At 39.1% G+C, this 23,789-nt stretch overlaps 2 protein-coding genes across 2 annotated transcripts in view; both read left to right on the top strand.

The window, feature by feature from the left end:
- LOC102767933 (protein unc-13 homolog C-like) overlaps positions 1-23,789 on the top strand; it is a 175,548-nt gene that overhangs the window by 67,119 nt on the left and 84,640 nt on the right. The window lies entirely within an intron of this gene.
- LOC107185104 (olfactory receptor 1E1-like) lies at positions 1,660-2,604 on the top strand. Its single transcript, XM_015572390.1, has one exon. It carries the CDS (start codon positions 1,660-1,662, stop codon positions 2,602-2,604), a length of 945 nt encoding a protein of 314 aa, XP_015427876.1.

Raw genomic sequence — 23,789 nt, 5'->3', positions numbered from 1 at the left:
ATGTCAAAGTAGTTATAAAATATAGGATGATAATAACTTTTGCAGAAGTGGGAGAGGAATGAGATGGAGGACAGTCAATAGGGAAATAATATTTGAACTGAATAGTAAATACAAGAGTGTTTATTTTTACTTATGTTAAATACTAGAGGCCCGATGCACGAAATTCGGGAGCCCTCCGGGGATGTCCTACTGATGGCTTAGGCCTGCTCCCTGTGGTTCTATGCTGTCTGGGGGGCCCGCTTGGCTGCTCCCAGGTCACCGTGGTGATGGCAAGCAGGCCCTTCTCTCAGCAGCCACCCCCTGGGACTGGAGGACTCCAGCAGGGCTGAGAGGAATGGGCACCACCATTTCGTGGCTATGGGCGCCGCCATCTTTGTGTCAGAGTGATGGTTAATTTGCATATTACTATTTTATTAGATATGATGTTACCTACATTGTAACATATGAATTATTTAATAATAAAACTGCTTAAATTTCATGTTAAATAATATTCATATTAAATTATGCTTTATTCTTTTAATAACTACTTTAATATTGGCTCTCAGAAACCTTGAATCTCAGAATTAGGAGAGATATTAGAGGTAATTTTTCCTAATCATGATTCATAACCAAAGTACCAAAGGGGTTTTTAAAAGTATAGATGGCATGGCTCTCTTGAGATCTTTTTAATCAGCATTCTGCTAAACCAGGTCTTAGGTCAGGGGATTATGGGGTAAAAAGAGTGATGATTGATAGTGTAGTACTCTGTTTTAAAAAACAAACATGCAGCCCTGGCTGGTGTGGCTCAGTTGGTTGAGCCTTATCCTGTGTGCCAAAAGGTCGCCTGTTTGATTCTGGGTTGGGTTGCTGGATAGATCCCAAGTAGGGGCATGTAGGAGTCAGCTAATCTGTTGAGTGTTACGCTCAATGCAGGAGCTGCCCCCTGGTGGTTCCCTCTGCCTTCCTCTCTCTCTGAAATCTGATGATCTCTGATTCTGATGATCAGTCAGTTTTCTAATTCTTCCTCTCCTGCAATATAAGACTTTTTTTCTGTACTATCATAATAAGCAGTCAATCTGTCTCAACTTGTATATTTCCATTGGTAAGAAGCTCATTAAGCAATTCTACTAACATTATGTTTATATTTTTCAAAAGTGTTAGCAATGAGAAAAAATGGGAGGTACTTTTTGTATAGCTCTTAGCATTGTGCCTCATGCCTGGCATGCGGTAAAGACTAGAAATGTTACTATTTCTGTGTTTATTATAATTATAGTTATTGGTGATGATTCAATTTATAATTCCCTGTTATTTCCCAATTGGTCCTAGTTCTACTTTTTGGAGCAACAGAGGACAGTTCCCTTTTCTCTGCTATGGGACTTTTCTTTAAACACTTAAAGAGTCTTATGTCATCTCTGAATTTCCTCTATTTGTTGCAAAATATTAGTAGATCTTACTGTCTGGATCTCAGCTGAGCTGGGGGAAAGAGAGAAGCTCAACTGCCAAGCATTAAGAATAGCTGATTAGGCCTGAGGTGGCCACTGACCGAGGTGGCGAAACCTGCGGGTTTAGTACAATAACTTCATGTGCTAAAGACAAAGGTATAAACTTGGATATTGACGGAAATGAAGAGAAACCTAAGTGAAAATTCAACCCGAAGTACAGCAGATACTGGAGACAGATATGACAGGAAGGAATCAAACTGCCATCACAGAGTTCCTCCTCCAGGGCCTGCCCATGGAGTCAGAGCAGAAAAACCTATTCTTTGCCCTGTTCCTGGTCATGTATGTTACCACCGTCCTGGGGAACCTCCTCATCATTTTCCTGATTCGCCTGGACTCTCAGCTCCACATGCCCCTGTATTTGTTTCTCAGTAGCTTGTCCTTCTCTGACCTCTGCTTCTCCCCTGTCACAATGCCCAAGTTGCTGCAGAACATGCAGAGCCAAGTCCCATCCATCTCCTACACAGGCTGCCTGACCCAGATGTTCTTCTTCATGCTTTTTGGAGACCTGGAGAGCTTCCTCCTTGTGACCATAGCCTATGACCGCTATGTGGCCATCTGCTTCCCCCTGCACTACACCGCCATCATGAGCCCCAAGCTCTGTCTCGCCCTGGTGGCGCTGTCCTGGGTGCTGCCCACTTTGGACGCCCTGTTACACACTCTGCTCATGGCCAGGTTGTGTTTTTGTGCTGGCAATGTAATCCCTCACTTTTTCTGTGACATGTCTGCTCTGCTGAAGCTGTTCTGCTCTGACACTCAAGTCAATGAGTTGGTGATATTTATCATGGAGGGGCTCATTCTTGTTATCCCGTTCCTACTTATCATCCTGTCCTATGCACGAATTGGGTTGTCCATCCTCAAGGTCCCTTCTGCTAGATGTATTTACAAAGCCTTCTCCACTTGTGGCTCCAACCTGGCTGTGGTATCACTGTTCTATGGTACAGTTATTGGCCTGTATTTATGCCCATCAACTGATAATTCTACTTTGAAGGAGATGGTCATAGCTATGATTTACACTATGGTGACACCCATGCTGAATCCCTTCATCTACAGTCTGAGGAACAGAGACATGAAGGGAGCCCTGGGAAACGTGTTTTTCAAAAAGAAAACTTCTTTTTCTGTATGATGGTAAAACTTAGTATTTTTACATACTTTTATTCAGTAGACATATTAAATTTAATACTGGGGTAATAATCCACACTTCCTTTTTTAGTGTTGATGTTTATAAAAGAAATTACATTCTAAACAATTATACAGTAAGTAAAAGAGATGATGAGGAGGTGCATAATTGAACTCAGAAACAGGATCTCAGTGACTTGTTAGCAAAGTCTTCCTTTTTATTATTGCAGGTGATCCTGAAGAAGCATTATTTAAAAACTTTGAACTGATCTATGTGTCTCCAGTTACTAAAGCAATAATTTATCATGTGTTTCTTAACTAAAACTCTGCTTTAAAAATATTTGTTCTCCCAAGTCAATATTCTCACTCTCCTGATTACCTCTGCTAAACTAGACTTTTTTGTTGACTATAAATTCTTAACATATGTCTTCCTCAGCAAGTGTTCACGATGCTCTCTCTTAGGATTGATTTTGCTGTGTCCCAGTGATTTTGAGTTGTTGTCTGATAATTTTCATTTGTTTCCAGCAAGTTTTTTATGTCTTTCTTGATCTTTCTTGTAACCCATTCATTGTTTAATAACATGCTATTTAGCCTCCATGTGTTTGAATGTTTTTCGGTGTTTTTACTGTAGTTGATTTCTAATTTCACTCCACTGTGATCTGAGAACATGCTTGATATGACTTCAATCTCTTGAACTTTTAGAGACTCGTTTTGTGCCCTGATATGTGTTCAATCTTTGTGAATGATCCATGTGCATTTGAGAAGACTGTACATTCTGCCACGTTGGGGTGAAATGTTCTATAAATGTCAATTAAATCCATCTGATTCAGTGTGTCCTAAAAAAGAAATAAAAGAATAGCTGATTAAAGAAACAAGCCAAAAATGAAGGAGTTAAGACTTTCATCCCTTACTGTGATGGTATAAGCAAGAGTCTAAAACCAGAGGAAATGCTAACTCCCTTTGTTTTGATGCAAACATGGCATCCTCACAGTTGAGGGAGTCCAGACCAAAGGGCCTCAGGAGCACTGACCCTGAGGGGTGTGTGTGGGGAGAAGAGGCAAGAGGGAAGGTTCAGGAATGGAAAAGTACTGAGTCAGAGTGGGGCGAAGTATCTTCAAGGTCTTCTGCTCCTCCCTGAGACCCTGAAGGCACCTCAGATAAAGAAACCTAGGAATGAGGCACCAGGGCTGGGAATGTGAATATGTGAAAGAGCACATCGCACCAGGGATCTGAGTTCTTGAATGCATTCTCTCCAGAGACTACAATGCAGTGGCTATGCAGCAAGTCTGATGCAGGGAGGGCAGCTTTCTCCCATGAGAACCGCCATGTAAAGCCTTCAGAATTTCTTGTGGTCAGGTCTGAAAAGCATTCATAGGTTTTTAACCAGGAGCCAGACTCCTCACTTACAACCATGTAGAGTATGATTTGGCATGCATGCCCCTCGACTTTCTGAACAGTCTGTATTGTAGGGCACAACAGCACAGGAAGGGAGTGTATTGTAGTTAACATTCCAAAATCAGGGCACCAGTGAGGTGACAATGCAATCATTAAATCAGCTGAAATTACAGCTGTGCCTCTGAGAATTTATGACTGGCATAGGATTAAGCTAGGCATATCTAAAGACAAGTTTCTCCAGCTGAACTATTAAGTTCTTACTTTGAGGGATCAGGGCATAATTTAATTATTCTTTTTAAAATTTTATTTTTCAATTACAATTGAGATTCAGTATTATTTTGTATTAGTTTCAGGTGTACAGCATAGTAGATAAATAATCATAATACTTTACAAAATGGCCCCCTTCAATATTTCAAAAAACCTCCTGGTTGCACCATACACAGTTTTTACAATATAGTTGACTATGCTAGGGGCCCAGTACACAAATTCGTGCACCTTGAAAGGAACTGTGGGCTGCGATGCTACAGTAGGCACAGGGGGTGGGTCTTGACCCATCCTTCATGTCCCGCCTGGCCCCTCCTTCTACAGCCCTGGACCCCTGTCTGCTGGCAGCCCCATTCCTGCCACTGCCACTCCCACGCACTGATGGCGCCAACCCTGCTCACACCAACTGATGGCTTGGAGCAATTAGGGCCAGTGCCAGCAGCAGGTTCGAGTGGGGTCAGCGCCATCAGCGAGTTTGAGCAGTGGCTGCTGCCCCAATCACCCCTCAGGAGCAGAGGGAGGTGGAAAGCCCTCAGGGGCAATTGTAGCTGGCAGCTGTCACTCGCACCCACTGATGGCGCCAAGTGATCGGGACCAGTGCCAGGCACTGGCAGCAGATGTGTGCGGTAGCTCTGGCACAGCTGCGGGTGTGAGCGGGGATGGTGTGGCAGCAGGTGTGAGTGCTGGGCGGGACTGCTGTGTGTGGAAGCAAAGAATTTTCAGTAACCACCAGAGGCTCACCCCAATGACAGTGACTGGCGCCCCGCCTTGTTCTGGTGCCCCTGCTCACCTGATCCACCATCCTGCCGCTGCCAACGCCCACCATATTCCACACACGCACCATGGTGGTCAGCGCATGTCATAGCGATCGGTTGTTCAAGTTGTTCCTCCTTTTGGTCTATTTGCATATTCGCCTTTTATTATATAGGATTCCCTATACTACAGTATACTGCATTTACTATCATCTGAGATAACAGAATATAATAATATCAATGATGCAGTATTAATGCATAACAGATTGGTTTTGTAGTAAAGTCAAAACTTAAAGGTACCAATAATCATGATGTTGTTATGCTCTTTTCAAAAACTAAAAAATTACCATCCTAAAAATATCTATATATTTCTGTGTTTTTTTGGGAGTCCTCTAATAGTATTTTTTCTTCTCCTTGTGCTACTCATTTACTTGTTCTGCCTAAATTGATCCCCTAAGACTCCTATCCCTCATTCTCCAATCAAATTAAGTGTCCATTTACAGGAATAGAAGTTATTGCCTATAATAGCAAGGGCTTGGTTATTTATTTTTTCATTGGACTTATTCTGAACTCAGTTTTACCTTCTTAAGGCAGTTTTATGTAGCATAACATCCCTAAAAGAAAATAGTGATTGAAATTTTATATTGTCTCTTCAGACATTCAAGTGATTGATAGTTATGAAAGCACGGTCCATAAATCAGTGTTCATGGTATTTAAGGGCTCTATCACCTTGTTTTTACTTCCTAAAGAAAAGCAGATCATTCTCACAGTTCAGCAATAAAGCAGGATTAGGTAATAGGTAAAGGAAATGCCTGTCAGATATGATTCTGTTTAGACCAGACAGTAAATTGTGTTAAAAAGGTATTTGCAGCACTTGTCAACAACTGCAAGGTAAAAATGGGAGTTTTATGGTGTTTCTTTCTAATAGAGTGATTATAAGGACTCAAATCTTACTATGGTCAAACAATAAGATCTGGAAAATTACAACAAAATGAAACTACAAGGAAAAGGCTCTTGGCTTATAAAATTGCTCTGGCAAGAATACAGTTCATGAATGTCAGAAGTCTATAATGTGGTGACCTAGGTTATGTTTATTTGTACTGGGTTTGTTAAAATATAGCCTACTTCTAATAAAAGCTGAGGTATCTGAAGTAGCAAGAATAATTTGGGCCCTAAATAAAAGTTATAACTAAAATTTTTAATCTCACAATATCAGAGAGGGAACATTCACATCCAATGCAATGAGCCAACTTAAAGTAGCAGTGGCACATTATTAATATCGATGGTAGTTATAGTGATGATGGTGACCATTTAGAATTAGAGAAAGTGAGAGGAACCAAGATGGTGGCATAAGTAAACACTGGTACTCACTGCCACCCACAACCACATAAAATTACAACTACCATACAGAACAACCATCATTCAGAATTGCCTGAAATCTGGCTGACTAGAGAAGTAAAAAAGTACATTGAGACTGTTAGGAGGGGTGGAGGATGATCCAACACACACATGTGGCATTTTTTTTAATTGGGAGGAATATCTCTGCTGAAGATGTCTCCCATCAGAAGCAAGGGGTCCCAGCCCAGGGTTCCAGAGCTGGGAATAGGTTGTGGCAGAGTGATGTGGAGGCTACTAGAGACCCAAAGAGTTCCTTTTAAAAGGCCGGCACACAAACTTACATGTCCCATTCCCTCTGAGCTCTAGTGCTGGGCGACAACATTGAGGGATCCAGGGACATACAGGGAGAAACTGGATTGTCTGGCATCAGGGCAGGAACTCCAGGGTGGCTTTCTCTCAGACAGGGGTGCTTGCAGGGGTCATTGTTCCTGTGCTGGGACTTTCCCTGTCACAGAGCTCGCAGCCATATCTGAATTTCCATCAGCATGGCGCATACTGTTTGATCTACTCTGGTGTTTCCCTGAGACCCTTCCCCATCCAATTTACAGCCTCACTTAAGCTGTTTACAGTGGCTTTTCCATATAATGTTCGATATATCCTGGCTTAGCCTTCAGACTTTCCTAAATCTCTCAAACAAGCAGCTCCTGGTATCAGTGTGCCCCATACCTATCAATAAGAGTTCCAAGACCAAGCACTAGCACCAGCCTGCATTTCTTTACAACTTAACCTCACCTGGGCACGTCCAAGCCCAATATAAGTAGCAGCCATCTGCAGATCTCTTTTTAGTTCCTGCTGGGTGGCCCCAAGCAGTGGCTGACTTTTCACCTCCAAGGAGTCCCTAGAGCTAGTGCACCTGGTGGACAGCTTCAGACTATGCCAGATTACAACTCTACACACCCACAAGCAACACACTTAGGGATTAGACTCAGTGAGCACCAAAGACCCACTGAAGTAAGTCCTGCTCCATACGGTGTCTCCTGCACAGCAGCTCTTCCATTATAGACATAGCTGGTCCTCACAGCCAGTTGACCTGGAGGTCAATTCCTCTCAGTAATACCAACAGCAATCAAAGCTCAACTACAAAAAGACTGTGCACACAGCCCATGTAGCAGCACGCCTAGAGTGCTCAGCTCAGGTGACTGGGGAGGTTGATCCACTGGGCCTTCTAGGATACCTACTACACAAGGCCACTCTACCAATTATAGGAAACATAGAATCTCTACCATCCATAGAAACAAATACAGGAAAGCAGATAAAATGCGGAGACAAAGAAACATGTCACAAATGAGTGAACAGGAAAAAATCTCAAGAAAAATAAGTAAATTAAATGGAAGCAAGAAAACTACTGGATATAGAGTTCAAAACAATGGTTATAAGGTTGATAAAGCTTCTTAATAAGAGCTTCAAGGGACTTAGTGAGACTTTCAAGGATGTTAGTAAAAATTTCAAAGATATGAAAAAAGACCAGTCAGAAATTGAGCATAAACTAACTGATATAAAGAATAATTCACAGGAATTCAACAGTAGAGTAGATGATTCTGAGAATCAAATCAATGATTTAGAATATGAGGAAGCAAAAAACACCCAATCAGAAGAGCAAAAAGATAAAATAATCCAAAAAATATGAAGAAAGAATAAGGATCCTCTAGTACAACTTTCAGAGAACCAACATTTGCATTATGGGGGTACCAAAAGGGGAATTATAGGGGTGCAAGAAGATGAGAGAGAGCAAGATATTGAAAACCTATTTGAAGAAATAATAACAGAAAACTTCCCCTACCTGGTGAAAGAAATAGACTTACAAGTTCATTAAGTACAGAGAGTCCCAAACCAGAGGAACCCAAAGAGGTCCACACCAAGATACATCATAATTAAAATGCCAAGGGTTAAAAATAAAGAGAGAATCTTAAAAGCAGCAAGAGAAAAGCAGTTAGTTGCCTACAAGAGAGTGCCCATATGACTGTCAGCTGATTTATCAACAGAAACTTTGCAGGCCAGAATGGAGTGATAAGAAATACTCAGTGATGAATAGCAAGGATCTACAACCAAGATCTACCCAGCAAAGCTATCATTTAGAATTGAAGTTCAGATACAGAGCTTCACAGACAAGAAAAAGGTAAAGAAGTTCTTCACCACCAAACCAGTATTACATGAAATACTGAAGGGTATTCTTCAAGAAGAGAAAGAAAAAGAAGAAAAAAGATCAAAATACCGACAAGAAAATGGCATTAAATACATATCAACAATTGAATCCAAAAATCAAAATAAATGAACAAAAAATCTAATGAATAAAATAAACTGATGAATAAAATAGAATTAGAGGCATGGAAATATGGGACAGAGTGATGAATCTCAGAGGGAACTTGGCAGGGGGGAGACAAGGACAGGAAGAAATAATAAGAAAATCTTATATGTGTGTTTGCATTACCTATGGACACAGACAATAGGGTGGTGAAGATCTGGGGTGGGATGGGAACCAGTGGAGGGGAGAAATGGGGGGGAAAGAAAGAGTGATATCTGTAATACTCTCAACTCTTAACAATAAATATTTTTTAAAAGAATTAAAGAAGAGAAAGGATAGGTGTGAAGCAATAAAGAAAAATGATTAGAAGAGGTAAAGAAGGAGAAGAAATTATAGAAACAGAAATATGCCTACTATAATTTTACAGTTAACCAAGTATTTGAGAACATGGGATAATCTGTATAAGTTAAGTATCCAGGTAACTAAAGCACCTATTAAAGATACCTAAACAATTAATATTTTATTAGAATAAATTTGATTATCTTTCTAAAAGTAAAACATACATCTCTGACTTCTTAAAATATTCAGAACATTATATTTGTCTTTTCTTAAAATGGCTCAGGTCACCATTGTGATAAATCCCTGATGTAGTAGTTAGAAGAATAAGTACGGAATCAGCCATATGTACTACCTGGGTTTAAAACTCAGCTCTGTACTTGCTAGTTGTGTAATTTTGGAGTAAGATACTTAACATCTCTGCACTTCAGTATGCTAACCTATAAAATGAGGATAACAGTAGTTTCATCTCACAGATTTATTATATTGATTAAATTAATTAATGTGCTTATAAAGCAGCTAAGAGAGTATCTGGCACACAGTAAGATCTAATAAATAATTATTATTCTTGACCAATAAACGTTGTTTACTGACTCATTAATTCCCATAATGTTTACTGAGCAACTATGTGCCAGGCATTATTCAAGGCACTTGGAAACAAGTGTTAAACTTGAATTTTAGTAGGGTTCACAGACAGAAAATGAACAAGTAGCCCCACCCATGTGGCTCAGTGGTTGAGCATCAATCTATGAACCAGGAAGTCACAGTTCTATTCCCAGTCAGGACACATGCCTAGATTACAGGCTCCATCCTCAGTAGGGGGGTGTGCAGGAGGCAGCCATCGATGATTCTTTCCTATAACGTTGATGTTTCTATCTCTCTCTCCCTTCCCTTCCTCTCTCTGAAGTCAGTGAAAACATACCCTCAAAAAATAAACAAACAAACAAACAAGTAAATTGTGTAATGTGTAAGAGGGTCAAAACAGCTGTGGAAATTTTTAAAAAGTAAAGCAGAATAAAGGAATTGGGAGTGGGGAGGTGGGAATGAATTGTGGAGGGGTAGAAGGGGCAGTCCGTAGGTTGCAATATTAAAGTGTCAAGGTTCAGTAAGTTTACTGAAAAGTTGAGATTTACACTATATATACCATGTATTATAAATAGCCCTAAGCTATAGTATTTTTGAGTGCTTGTGTTTGCTTTGTAAGGAAAAAAGTAAAATTGCTTTTGGGTTATACTTCTATATTATTTTGGTCCCAATATATAGGGTGTCCCCAAAAATTGTATACACACACTTTGAATAATTATAAAGGCACCATTATTAAAATACATTTCATTTTCAAAATTGAGATCTCGGCTGTGTGTATACATTTTTTTTTTGGGGGGGGGGCATCCTGTATTCGTGCTTGTCAGCATTTATCTACATAGTCAAACCAAAATGGAACAATGGCTATTACTCTGTGTGAGTAGAGCTGCCAAGACCATTAACAAGGCAAGTCCCTGAACCTTGAGCACCTTGTCCTTGCCCTCCTCATGGCTCAGGCTCCTGTACTGAAAGCAAGTGTCAGTGAGATATTGCTCGCCAGTATTCAACCCTTGTTCTCACCCCTCTTTGCCTCTGTCTCACTGCACTCTGAATGTTTAGCTGTATGGAGATTTAAGTGCCTGAGGAAGAAGAGTTTCAGGGAAGAAGAAGAAACATAGTTGGGGAAATATCCTAGAAACCTCAAGAAGGGACAAAGGTCATGCTAGCACTCCCATATGAAGTTCCTTTTAACTTTATTTGATATCTGAGTGGAGATTATGGGCAACCTGGAGCCCCAATTTTATGTTCCAATTATAAACTATCCTAAATAGTCCAGAGATAGAGTGGCACATGTTAATCAATATATGCTTATTTTATTAAAAATATATATAAGCCCAGTCAGCATGGTTCAGTGGTTGAGTATGGACCTATGAACTAGGAGGTCACGGGTTTGATTCCTGGTCAGGGCACATGCCTGGGTTCGATCCCTAGTAGGAGGTGTGCAGGAGGCAGCTAATCAATGATTCTCTCTCATCAGTGATGTTTATATTGCTCTTTCCTTCTCCGTTCCTCTCTGAAATCAATAAAAATATATTTTTAAAAAAGTATATATAAGATACTGTTTTATAATTACTTGTATAATATTACTTGAATCAATTTTCTGCAATTTAGTAGCTGTACTAATTTTGAACAAAATCTTTAGGTTCTCTAAACCACAGTTTCCTCTTCTATAAAATCTATACTAATAAAAGGGTAATATGCTAATTAGACTGAATAGACCAGACATCATTCCAGACGTCCTTCTTGACAAAGCCAGGGTCAAGCCTGGGTGAAGTGGCCAGGGGTCCCAGGTGCCTGCAGCCTGCTGGAGGAGGGAAGCCCAGGTCCCGGGTGCCAGAGGGAAGCTGGTGCCGGCAGCCAAGGGAAGAAAGGCCTACTCTTGATTTACTTTTAAAAAGCCACATGCACTACCAGGCATATAATGAAATTCAAAAAATTGAAGAAATGTTTAATATCGCTTATTAAGCAAGAAAACCTTACTAAACACATTTTTTTTTTTGGTCTGGCAAAACAAGTGTTAACTTTCCTAGTCAGTCATTTTTTTGAAAGTCATTTCTATCTTGGTTCTTTAAATTAGTTCTATGTCACTAATTAGATAATCAATGCTCCTATCTTACAAACATTATCATGAAGAAGGTTGTGCGACATAAAACATTTATTTTTGTAATGAAGTGCAATTCAGTACCATAAATTTCTTCATGATGAGAGTTCCCATCATTTATGATACAAATCTTCCCCTTTTGAAGTATGTGATATAGCTTTATATATTTTGGTTACATGCAATTCTATGATTTGTAATTATATACATTCATACATCATCACATATCTTCTCAACAATTTTATATGTTTCTGTAAGGTCAAGAATAAGCTATTTTATGTCCTCCCTGTCAGGAACTGGGAAGGGTCTGATAGTACCCAGCCTACCACAGTTCCATAGATGCTAGCAGAAGACACGAGACTTCTGGGTCAGAGACAAAGGCCTTTCTTTCTCAGGGTACAACAGGAGGCCAGCATGAGTTTGGTGTTTGCATCAGCTTCTCTGCTCTGCTAAGCCCCACTGGGCAACATGGAAGTAGACCTAGGAGGATGCAAGGTACATAGTGCATTTGTGTCAGTTTTCAAGCTTAGGAAACCATAATCTTTTAAAAGCACGTCAAACCAAATTTTACTACCCTTGTCAGCACACAAATTTGTCCTCTACTCCAGAGGAGGACACTATATCTATGTATATGGTACGACCATCTGTGAAGAGTTCGTCTAGAACAAAAGTCAGTGCCATTCATAACATGTACAAAAAAATTAAAAGACGCGGGAAGAATTGTCTCCCAACACTCTAGAGCAGTGGTCTCAACCTTCTGGCCCTTTAAATACAGTTCCTCATGTTGTGACCCAACCATAAAATTATTTTCGTTGCTACTTCAAAACTGTAATGTTGCTACTGTTATTAATCGTAATGTAAATATCTGATATGCAGGATGGTCTTAGGCGACCCCTGTGAAAGAGTCGTTCGACCACCAAAGGGGTCGCGACCCACAGGTTGAGAACCGCTTCTCTAGAGCACATAGCAGGAACTCAGTTGATGTTGAAGTGAATTAATTTGACCAAAAAATCATAAAATCATTGCTATAAATTACATGACTATTTATGAATTGAGTGGCTGAGGAAGATACTGATTAAGAATTCAAATATTTGTACAAAAGATGATGAAGGAAGACACTGAATGCTGACATCAATCAAAGATAGAGATGAATAGGAACAACAAAGTGAATTCAGTTAGAGAAATGACAAATTATAGGAATTCCTTATTGGGAATATTAGCAAGATTTGTGATTAGTGTATGCTGGCCCTGCAGTTAAAAAGACCCTAATTTTTAGTGTTTGCCTATTTTCCTGGTCTAAGTTACTCCATTATGGACAATTTTAAGCTATCAGTGTGATGTTTCTGAATGTGGCGTTGGGGAATGATGTTCACAATTTGCTCTCCAGAGGTATGAGTTCAGATTCAGTGCACCACTAGCTGCACTGGACAAAATGGAAGTAATAGTACCAAATACTCATTTCCCGACTCTCAGTCTTTATCCAAATATTCTCCCTCAATGTTATGAGGGTAACGAGTGCAGTGGCAGTAGGATTGGGGGGATTTACTATATTTGACAGATCTAGTCTTAGTTGTTTTTGAGAAAAATCAAAGAGAATGTGCTTCCATGACATCTCCCTTGCCTATGAGTAGAACTCAGGTCAGAGGCAAACTTAGCTACCCCACAACACTGTTCTGATCAGTGGCGAATGTCTGCCCTTCCCTGATATATTGCCCCAGGGTTATAAGATAGAGCCAGTAGATTACTTCTCAATGGCTTATTCACTCTTAGGACTTACTTATTTTATAAGGGGGTCCTAATTGTCATTGGCTCCGATGTGTTAGCTTGCACAGGGAGGCCAATGAATATGTTATGATTCCAGGAGCTAATATGTTCTCTGACACTGAAAACAGAAAACAGCACTTGCCACTTTTGTCCCATTATCATATTGCATGGAATTTATAAACAAATGTGACACATATTCTCTTTACCTCATCTCCCATGGTGAAAAAATAATCACAAAAACATGAGTAGATAAGCTCTCATTGTGCCCAACTGCTGAAGAGAGATTCGTGTGATGGACAAATGCCAAGTAGATGTTTGTATCATTTTTGCATTAATTACAATATTCAGAAACTTGCCCATTTTTCAAGTAACTTTACTTAAAAACCTCTAGCCAGATGGTTCTTTCCCAAGTCCAGAGACTCATAAGTCCTTTAAAAAACACACACACACAAAAAATCCAGCTCCAATATCCGTGCACATTTGAAAGAAGACTGCACATTATGCACAGGATAAGCAGCTCCTCATAGGGGCTTGAGCAGAGTAGGCTAGGTCCTCCCTCTTTCTGCTTCTTCAGTCAGCACAGCCAAATGCCCTTCTTCTATACAGTTTGGTCCCTCCCTCTTCTTTCCATTCTAATTAGATCTATGTTTGTTGGTTTCTCTGTTTCGAATACTGGGATTAAAGAGTGTTTCTAGAATACTAGTTTGATCGTCTGCTAGCATAGTTGATTACACATTATGCTAAACAGAGATGAATTTGCCTTTGTTTAAATAACTGTAATTGCCTTTTGGTAGGATGTATGTTTCTAAAGCTCCATTTCAGTTCCAATAACTGTACCTAAAAGTGCAAGGCTTAGCCATTAAGAACAGACAACACTAATTCTATATTTAACCCCTGGTTGCATTGAGTAGATAAAATGCTTCAATGCTAAGAACAGTAGAAGCAACATTTTGGATTTTAATAATGTTAATCGATTTATTTTTCAATTTTCAGAGAAGCATACCTGTTAGAACAGTAGTCTTTGTTCTAAATCCTGAGGTGGGTACAAAAATTGGGACAATTTTTAAATTTTTAATTACTCAAGATTCTAAATGTATATGTTAATTTGCCATAGAAATGAGTGCCTACAAAATAAATAAAAGGAATTCTTCCAATCGTTATTAACTAAGTAATATGCATACTAGTAATAATACATGTAAAATCCTACAATAAACACTAAGAATAAAAAGACAAATTGTACATGTTTTCTCTTTTCAAGGAGTACAAAATCTGGGGAAAGTCAGATTTATGTAAATAATTGTAGCACAATGCATTATAAAAGGAGTAATTTGAGTGCAATGGTCAAATTGGTCTTGGCTATTAATTTAAGAGCATGTAGTTGAGTTTTGTTTATTTCACAAGCTTTTCAATATTTTTCTTTTATTGAATTTATTGCAGTGACATTGGTTAACAAAATTATATAGGTTTCACTTGTACAATTCTATAATACATCATCTGTATATTGTATTCTGTGTTCATTACCCCATGTCAAGTCTCCTTTCATCACCATTTATCTCCCCTACATCCTCCTCTACCTCCCACACACTCTTTTCCCTCTAGTAATCACCATACTGTTGTCTGGGTCTATGAGGGTTTTTTTTCCTTAATTCCTTCACCTTTTTCACTGAGCCCTGCAACACCCCTACCTCTGACAGCTGTCAGTCTATTCTCTAACACTCTTAGATAGCGAATTTCTTTTAGTTATTTTTAGGCACTCATTTCTAAGGCAAATTAACATATACATTTTTGTTAGTTCATTGTATTCATTAGATTCCACATACAAGTGAAATCATACGGTATTTGTCTTTCTCTGACTGGCTTATTTCGCTTAGCATACTCTCCAGGTCCAACCATGATGTCGCAAAGGGTAATACTGAGTAGTATTTCATTGTGTAAATGTACAATTTAGTAAGTTTTTATTACTTGCACAACCCTGGGCAATCACTCCTTTGGATACATTCATTGGTTGCAGAGGAATGATTTTGCAGCAGCTGGATAGGTTATAGAAGCCTCTTTTTTTTTAAAAATATATTTTATTGATTTTTTACAGAGAGGAAGGGAGAGAGATAGAGAGTTAGAAACATCGATGAGAGAGAAACATCGATCAGCTGCCTCCTGCACATCCCCCACTGGGGAAGTGCCCGCAACCCAGGTACATGCCCCTGACCGGAATCAGACCTGGGACCTTTGAGTCCGCAGGCCGATGCTCTATCCACTGAGCCAAACCAGTTTCAGCTAGAAGCCTCTTTTTAACTTGCCAAGCATGATAGGTAGCTATGCTTGAAACTTTCAGAGGTAGGATGTTCTTTAGTTTGATTTTGCCAGGGGTCTGCTAGCCATAAGACTTGAGATAATATATCCAGGGTTTCAGAACTCAGACAGAGCTAATAAGGCAGAGAAGTAACAAACTTGGAATCAGTAGTTAGTAAAACATTTTTTAAAAAATATAATTGATGATACAATATTTTTATTCTCTATCCCAGCATGTTTGCTTCAGTTGGAATCCTTCCACCATCCACCCCCTGGTAGCCAATTTATTAAAACAGTACCTGGTAAATATTCATTGTTTTTCTAAAATTAGATTTTAATTCTACTCTAAGAATTCTGTAACAGCCTTAAAATAATGAGACAACCATGGGCTTGACTAGGTTTCCTTATCCATGAATGAGGTGCTTCCTGAGATGCACATAAGCATGAATTCTGTTTGCTCTTCATCCCTTTTCCTTTGTGGTGAGCAGGACCACAGGCCTTCCTTGGTACTGTCTATCAAAGCGCAAACCCCCGGTGTTCTGAGATGTGCCTTTATTCTGAGCTGAATGCTGGATATTGTTTTGTGTTTCTGTTAGCATGGAGCAGGCAAACTATAAAAAGGATTCAAGAAACATTGTCTAAGAATAAGAGGGACTTGGGCTGTGAAAGTCTGGTGACGACCTAATGGCTTTAGTCTCTGCCGCCAGTTATTACTAATGTTCATTAGTGATTGGAGAGGGATTGTTAAAATATTTCAGGGGATTAAGTATGCAGCATACATCTAAAAAACAGTATAATTAAAAGGAACCTGAGGTTTAGCTTTGAGAAATGTAGTTTCTTTGCTATTGAATATTTGGTTGTGTTTATGGCATTTAAGTAAAGCATATTAAGAAACTGGTCTTTCATTAACTTACAAGTAATTGTACTTTACGAACTATGTATAAATGGATGTTGAGATTTTCCAGAGAGGGATTACTAAGAAAATTCGCTTCAAACCAAGGAACATTAATAGGCACAATTTCATCTTTACTACAGCTTTGAGCCACGGAAGCATGGTTTAGGAGTTTTAAGCTACACTCTAAATTGAGATCCTATGTAGCATGAATTTTAATTAAAGAGACACTTTTTCAAACAATATTGAATGCTCAATTATGAGCAAGTTTGGAGGCTGCATTTTTAATTTGTTTTCTGTTCTGTCACATGTGATCATTTCTGAGGTTAACTTAGTATAGATAATGTTCTGGAAGAGATAAGAAAGGTTTTTGGTATAGGGAATTGCAAGTCCTAGAAAAGGCTATTTTGCCACTTGGATAAACAATCTACTAAGGGAATGAACCCTAGAAGGTACATACTGTAACTGAGTGGTGAGAAGTCAGTCCCTGACACCTGACATTGTCCCCTCGAACCTAACATTGAGGAAACCTTCAGGGGAGTGTTTAACAGATGCATTTTAGGTTTTCACTGGAGCAACTCATTATAATAACACCTAGGACCATTTGGTTGTTTTCCTATGAAAATTATTATTATTATTATTATTATTATTATTATTATTATTATTATTATTATTATTATTATTATTATTAATCCTTAAATTCTTTTGCTGTTATAACTCTGCATCCATAATTTTGAGCACTATTTGATCTTGTGATAAATGCAGCACAGAGTGGTAGATGCTTGGGGAAGTACAAAGGAAAGGAACATCACAGTCCTCACTGAAAATTATTTTTAATCACAGGAAATATAACTTGAAATCCCCCTTACCACCAGCACAATAAATCTGTCACATCTCTTTTATCTCTTTAAGAACTTAAAAAATAGCATTAGCTTTAAAATAATAATAATGTACAGATGAATAGTGAAGTAGTCAGCATTTCCAAAACCAGGTTTCAAAGGAACCAGTGTTTGAAAGAAAACGCTCCTTAAAGTGTTCAGGAGTGTTGTGGAGTGTTAAGAGGTCAAATGCCTAGGAAAGGAGAAAGTAATTTAGTAGAATACAAAGGCTCTCTCTGAAACGGGGTCATTTACTTTGTAAAATATTATAGTAGTTTGAATTGGGAATTCTACCAGAGTTCATGAAGTAGAATGAAGGGGTCGAAAAAGGAAGTGGTGAAACCAACCTCAGTCAAGACCCGAATTAAGGAATCCATTACAGAATCAGGATTATTTCAACAAATTTTTTAGACCATCTCTTTTTCTCATTTATTTGTCCTCTGAGCCATCATGAATAGCACCGCAAGACTGGTCTTCTTAAAACGTCGTGTTCATCATGTTAGTCTCGTGGCTACATACCTACAGAAAGCAGGATGCAGCGGTTTTGTTCAGGCTAATTGAAGGTGGTATAAACTGGAGAGAGGGAAATTGGTAATTAAAAAAGTCAAAGCATTTCAGGCATAACACAATAAAACCCACAACAAAATTGTGATGATCCTCCAAATATAAAGAAATATGCAAATAATTTAGGATGTGAAAAGGCCTGATACCTCTTGGATATTAGAAGCAAAGAAGAAAAAGACCACAGTGAGCCTTGAGTATTTCTAAGTTGCCGCCAATAATCTTGGACAAGTATTTGCAGCTCAGTTTCCACATTCCTAAAATACAAGAATGTTGGAATGTATAATTTCTTAGGGTGCTTGACTTTTACAACTAGGATTAGTTCTTATTAAGGACTAGAGGCCCTGTACATGAAATTTGTGCACTGGGGGGGGGGAGGGGGTCCCCCAGCCTGGCCTGTGTCCTGTCACAGTGTGGGAGCCCCATGCAGTTGGACATCCCTCTCACAATCCGGGACCACTGGCTCCTAACCGCTCACCTGCCTGCCTGCCTGATCACCCCTAACTACTTTTCCTGCCAGCCTTCTCGCCCGCAACTGCCCCCTCTGCCAACTGCCCCCTCTACTGGCCTGCTTACCCCCAACTGCCCCCCACTGCCAGCCTGCTCGCCCCCAACTGCCTTTCCTTCCTGGACTCTGCCTCAGCCCCACCACCATGGCTTTGTCTGGAAGGACGTCTGGAAGGTTGCCCGATCTAATTAGCACATTACCCTTTTATTAGTATAGATTTTAATTCCCTACAACTGGGAAAATTGTGATAGTATAAAAAATAGATAAAAAAAGAAAACAGCCAAAAGAAATTGCAGGCAAAATTTTAGTTCTAAAAATTGGTTCTAAAATGGATCTCTTGTCTTAAAAGTGCTAATAGGTTTGTAGAAATATTCAAGAACATTTGAAAACTATTATTTTTTTAAATTTTTTTATCATTATGGTTGAAAGTATTACAGATGGCCCCCTTTGTCCCCATTGAACCCTTCCTCTCCACCCCTGCCCTAGGGCCTTCTATTGTCTGTGTTCTATTGTCTGCACTATTGTCTGTGTTCTTGGGTTATATGTATATGCATATAAATTCTTTGGTTAATATCGCCCCTCCCCGCCTCTCCCTCTGAGAACCTTCAGTATATTGCATGCTTCCATGCCTCTGGATCTATTATTTTATTTGTATGTTTCTTTTGTTCATTAGATTCTGCCTGGAATGCAGTGGGGACCAAAACTATTCTTGATCCCCAGTATGTTCCAGGCACTCAGCAGGACAAACATGTTCTTTGCCTACTTCAGTGGAGTCACCTCAGGTACAGATTTACTGTATGGACTAGAGAAAGAGTAAGAGAGTGAAAGCAAGACAGAGAAAGAGAAAGGAAACCATGTAAAAATAATGGGCAATTCAACATGCCAGCTCACTATTTTATTAATACATGCCCAGAATGCACAAGAATCTGGACATATGAATATGCTGTACCCTATTTAATAATTATTTTCTTTTTCCCTCTCAGACATGAACAGTATTGTCCCATTATCCATAATTTTACGAATTTTTCATACAACCATGTACTCTAACTCAAGCAAATTATTTCATCTCATGTTCAACAAAAGACCTAGTGATCACTCCAAGGCAAGAGGAAATATGGCTGTAGTGGTTTTATTAAGGGGTGGCATGTTGATCTCTAATGTAGATCCCTCTAATGAGGTCACCAAGGGTAGTTTAGAGGACTATATGCTATCTCCAATAAAAACAAGTGCACCGGTTAATGGCCACAGTTAAGAGAATCCAGGAGGCAATAAAGTAAAGATAGGCCCTAACCAGCTTGGCTCAGTGGATAGAGCGTCGACCTGCAGACTGAAGGGTCCCAGGTTCGATTCCAGCCATGGGCATGTACCTTGGTTGCGGGCACATACCCAGTAGGGAGTGTGCGGGAGGCAGCTGTTCGATGTTTCTCTCTCATCAATGTTTCCAACTCTCTATCCCTCTCCCTTCCTCTCTGTAAAAATCAAAATATATTTTAAAAAATAAAATAAAAAATAAAGATAGAAGATTCTGGAATGATTAGTACATAGGAGGAGTTTTATGCTTTGAATTTTATTACTCTTTGCAACAGGGCTTGGAAATTATTTGAGAGTACAAAAGTACTGGTTTTCAGAGTGTGGTGAGCCGGCACAGCCATGGCATACTCAGCCCCATGTTGGGCGCCTAATGTGTCACTGCAGCTCAGCCAGGTTCAGTGAGCCTGAGTGGGGGTGGTGAAGGATTAAGAAAAGATAGACAAGAGAATAAAAGCTGGGTCTGGGTGGGACAATGCCCTCTCTGATGGAGAGCTAGTGACAGCACCATGGACTATAAGCTGTGTCTTTATTTTATGGCCAGATTCCAAGAGGCAAAGTAAGGGCATGGTCAAGATGTTTACAACATTCTTTTGGGTTTAGATCCTACGCTATTACATGTGCCTGAACTCTATCAAGCTCACATTACTCAGGCACGTGTTCGGACCATAGGTTCAAGCTTACAACTATAGCAGTTGGCTATAATTGTGCGGGGAGGGCTCTGCCCTCCAAGCTGGGACTTGCACATGTGCCCTCTCATTAGTCCAAGGCTTGAACCTGTCCAAACACTATAGCCATTCTCCACACAGAAATTAGTGTTAACAGAAAAAAAAAAAAACTTGATTGGGCATCTATGAGACCCTTGTTGGATATTAAATGAAATAACTGGGACCAGGACTGTAGATAAGATTTAAGCAAGTAATAATATGCTTAGCCAAGATATGTTATCAGAGCTGAAGTGCTGACCAAATGAGATCAGAAGAAAGGAGCCTAGACCAGAGTTGAGTCAGAAAAGCTAATAGAATACAACAGAGGATGCAATCTCAACTGTGGCTTTCTTCCCTGCTCTTTCTTGAATTCTTTAAGTAGATAGTTACCTATATATTCATGCCTGCTGGTGACACTGTCACTAATCTTTTCCTTAGATTGAGAAATGTAAGTAGCCCTGGGACTGCGGTGGGTAAAAATGTTCCTGTCTAAACAAGTTTATAACAAAGTAATTGCTACCAATAGTTTATAATCTACTTACATATATTATCCCATTCAATGCTCCCAACAATACTGCAAGGAAGGTAACTTTTCCATTCCTATATGAGATAACTGAGATTAAAAAGGGTTAAAAAAATTGGCTTTGTCTAGTAACTAGGACTTATCTTCTTCCAGTGACTAAGCCTTTGCCTATTAAAACCACTTTAGTGGGAGGTCCTTGACTTTCTTCCTGGTCCTCAGGCTTCTGTCTTTCTCTTTCCAGGTATTATTTTAAAGATTACAATCTTAAAAAAACAATAACAAGCAAACAAACAAAAAAAAACAAGACCATGATTTCTTTAAATGTTTAACATCGCCTCTACTTTTCATTCTTCATTGCTTATGCTAGAGTTGGCTGTAGGAAAGTAGAGATGAGTAAGTTTTCTTCTTTTTTTTGAAAAATATATTCTAGGGGGGACAAACATGCAAACAAACAGAATGCACTTTCACAGGGATGATGGCAAAAGACTTAGAAGAACTGTTCTGACTTTTTTGCCCCAGTTCAACCATAAAGTAGGATATCCTCCTGTCAGAAACATTTACCTTTTAACCCATGCAGTGCTGAGAAGCCCACCTTTGAGGCAAGAGCCATGATTTTGCCCACTCCTCCTTTTCTGGGTTGAAGAGTAAATTCTAAAAAGTTGGACTAAGGATGAGAAGTTTAAGAAATAGCTATTTTGTTTATATTTTCTTTTTATGTGTAGAAAATATAATTGATATATAAAAGAAATTTGTGTCATAGGTGAAGTCAGTTTAAGAGAGAACTTAATCATAAAAATTAAATTCTAAGTGCTAAGAAGGCATGGTGTCAAGAGATTGAGTTTTTTTTCATATTAATATAGCTATATTCTACAACAGATGATGTCTTTATTGTGATGAAATATGGAATTAAATAATATTTAGGTATGTGGGGGGTGTCATCAGTTACACAGACACAAATATTCATTGTTGACAATAATACAAATGAAAAAGGTGACAAAAGAGGAAAAGAAATTATCCTAAATCAGTGGTTCTCAACCTTCTGACCCTTTAAATACAGTTCCTCATGTTGTGACCCAACCATAAAATTATTTTCGTTGCTACTTCATAACTGTAATGTTGCTACTGTTATGGATCGTAATGTAAATATCTGATATGAAGGATGGTCTTAGGCAACCCCTGTGAAAGGGTCATTCGACCGCCAAATGGGTCGCGACCCATGGTTGAGAACCACTGTCCTAAATAATATAATTTAATGTGCAGCAGGTAAACAAGTAAAGTATATAAAAGATAAAGAAATTTGGAATGATTAGCATTGGGGAGGAGCTTTATGCTTTGAATTTTATTACTGTTTTGCATCAGGAAAATTATATTAATATGTTCTCAGAGGGAAGGCGAGGGAGGATGGGAGAGTGGGAAGAGATCAATCAAAGGACTTGTATGTATAGCCCATGGACACAGACAATAGGCTGATGAAGGTCTGGGGCAGGGTGGTGAGCAGGGGCAGGCTAGAAGAGTTCAATGGGGGTGAATAAGGAACATATGTAATACGTTCAACAATGAAAATGCTTTTAAAATGTACGAAAATGATATAATGATAAGCCAAAAAAAAAAGCAAAATAGAGTAGTTTATGTTGACCATTAAGTAATTAAATAAATACAGAGTCATTTTTTAAAGTCTGAAAGAGAACACAGCTGAAGGATTATAGGAGAGGGATTTAGAGTGATTTATTATTAATATTTTTCTTTGCCTAATGCTTGACAATGCTTAAAAAAAAAGATTAGTTATATAGTCCTGCCCAATAATTGTCTTGCAGACACTGAAATAAATAGAAGCACTATGATTTGTTTTCTTTTAAGCCTATAGTCTTCAATTAACTTAAAAACTCCCTTGGATATAAACAGTGTCTACCAATTCTGATTTCTAATGAAAATTAGCTGTTCTAAGAATATGACTAATTAATCATCAACCATCCACTTGTGGAAATAGCACACCTTTGTCTCATAATCAGAAAGATCTACCTTTGGAAAATCTGCTTGATAGCTTTCTGCAATATGCTCCTGGTGCCTTCTGAGAATTCTCTTCCAATCTATACACATTCAGTGTATTTTCAGATCAATTTTATATGAAAATAATAATTAATATACTTAGTAAAATCAACTTGTACCTCCTCTTTCTAATATCAGATATCTTGAAAACTACATCTAATAAAAGAGAAACATGGTAATTAGCCGTACATCCGCTACCCTTCCCATTGGCTAATCAGGACGATATGCAAATTAACTGCCAGCCAAGATGGCGGCCGGAAGCCAGGCAGCTTGAAGCGAACATGAGAATTTCTTGCTTCAGTGACGGAGCACTCCAACGTTCCCGCCTGCCGCAGCCGGCCGCTGACCTTGCAGTGTGAAACATTGTTACAAATATAGAAGCTAAACAAAACCTCAGAAACCTGCTTTCAGCCAGCCGGGATCTAAAAGCTGGAGATGAAACAGTGTTTTGATTATAGAACCCAAACAAACCAGATACCTGCTTTCAGCAGCTGAGGCCTAAGAGCTGGAGCCAGGCCTCAGAGATAAAGCTGGCCAAGAATTTAAAAAAACAGAAGAAAAAAAGGAGCAGTTGGGAGCTTCAGTCACCCCCAGCCTGAAAACAGCCCTCAGCCCCTCACCCAGACTGTCCAGGCACCCCAGTGGGCAC

The sequence above is a fragment of the Myotis davidii genome, unplaced genomic scaffold (genome assembly GCF_000327345.1).
Source record: "Myotis davidii unplaced genomic scaffold, ASM32734v1 scaffold929, whole genome shotgun sequence".
NCBI classification, from domain to species: Eukaryota; Metazoa; Chordata; class Mammalia; order Chiroptera; family Vespertilionidae; genus Myotis; species Myotis davidii.
This window is presented reverse-complemented; position numbering and strand designations above follow the sequence as displayed.

Excerpts from the sequence above, each read along its gene's own strand:
- LOC107185104 (XM_015572390.1), top strand. The coding sequence starts at position 1,660 with ATGACAGGAAGGAATCAAACTGCCATCACAGAGTTCCTCCTCCAGGGC.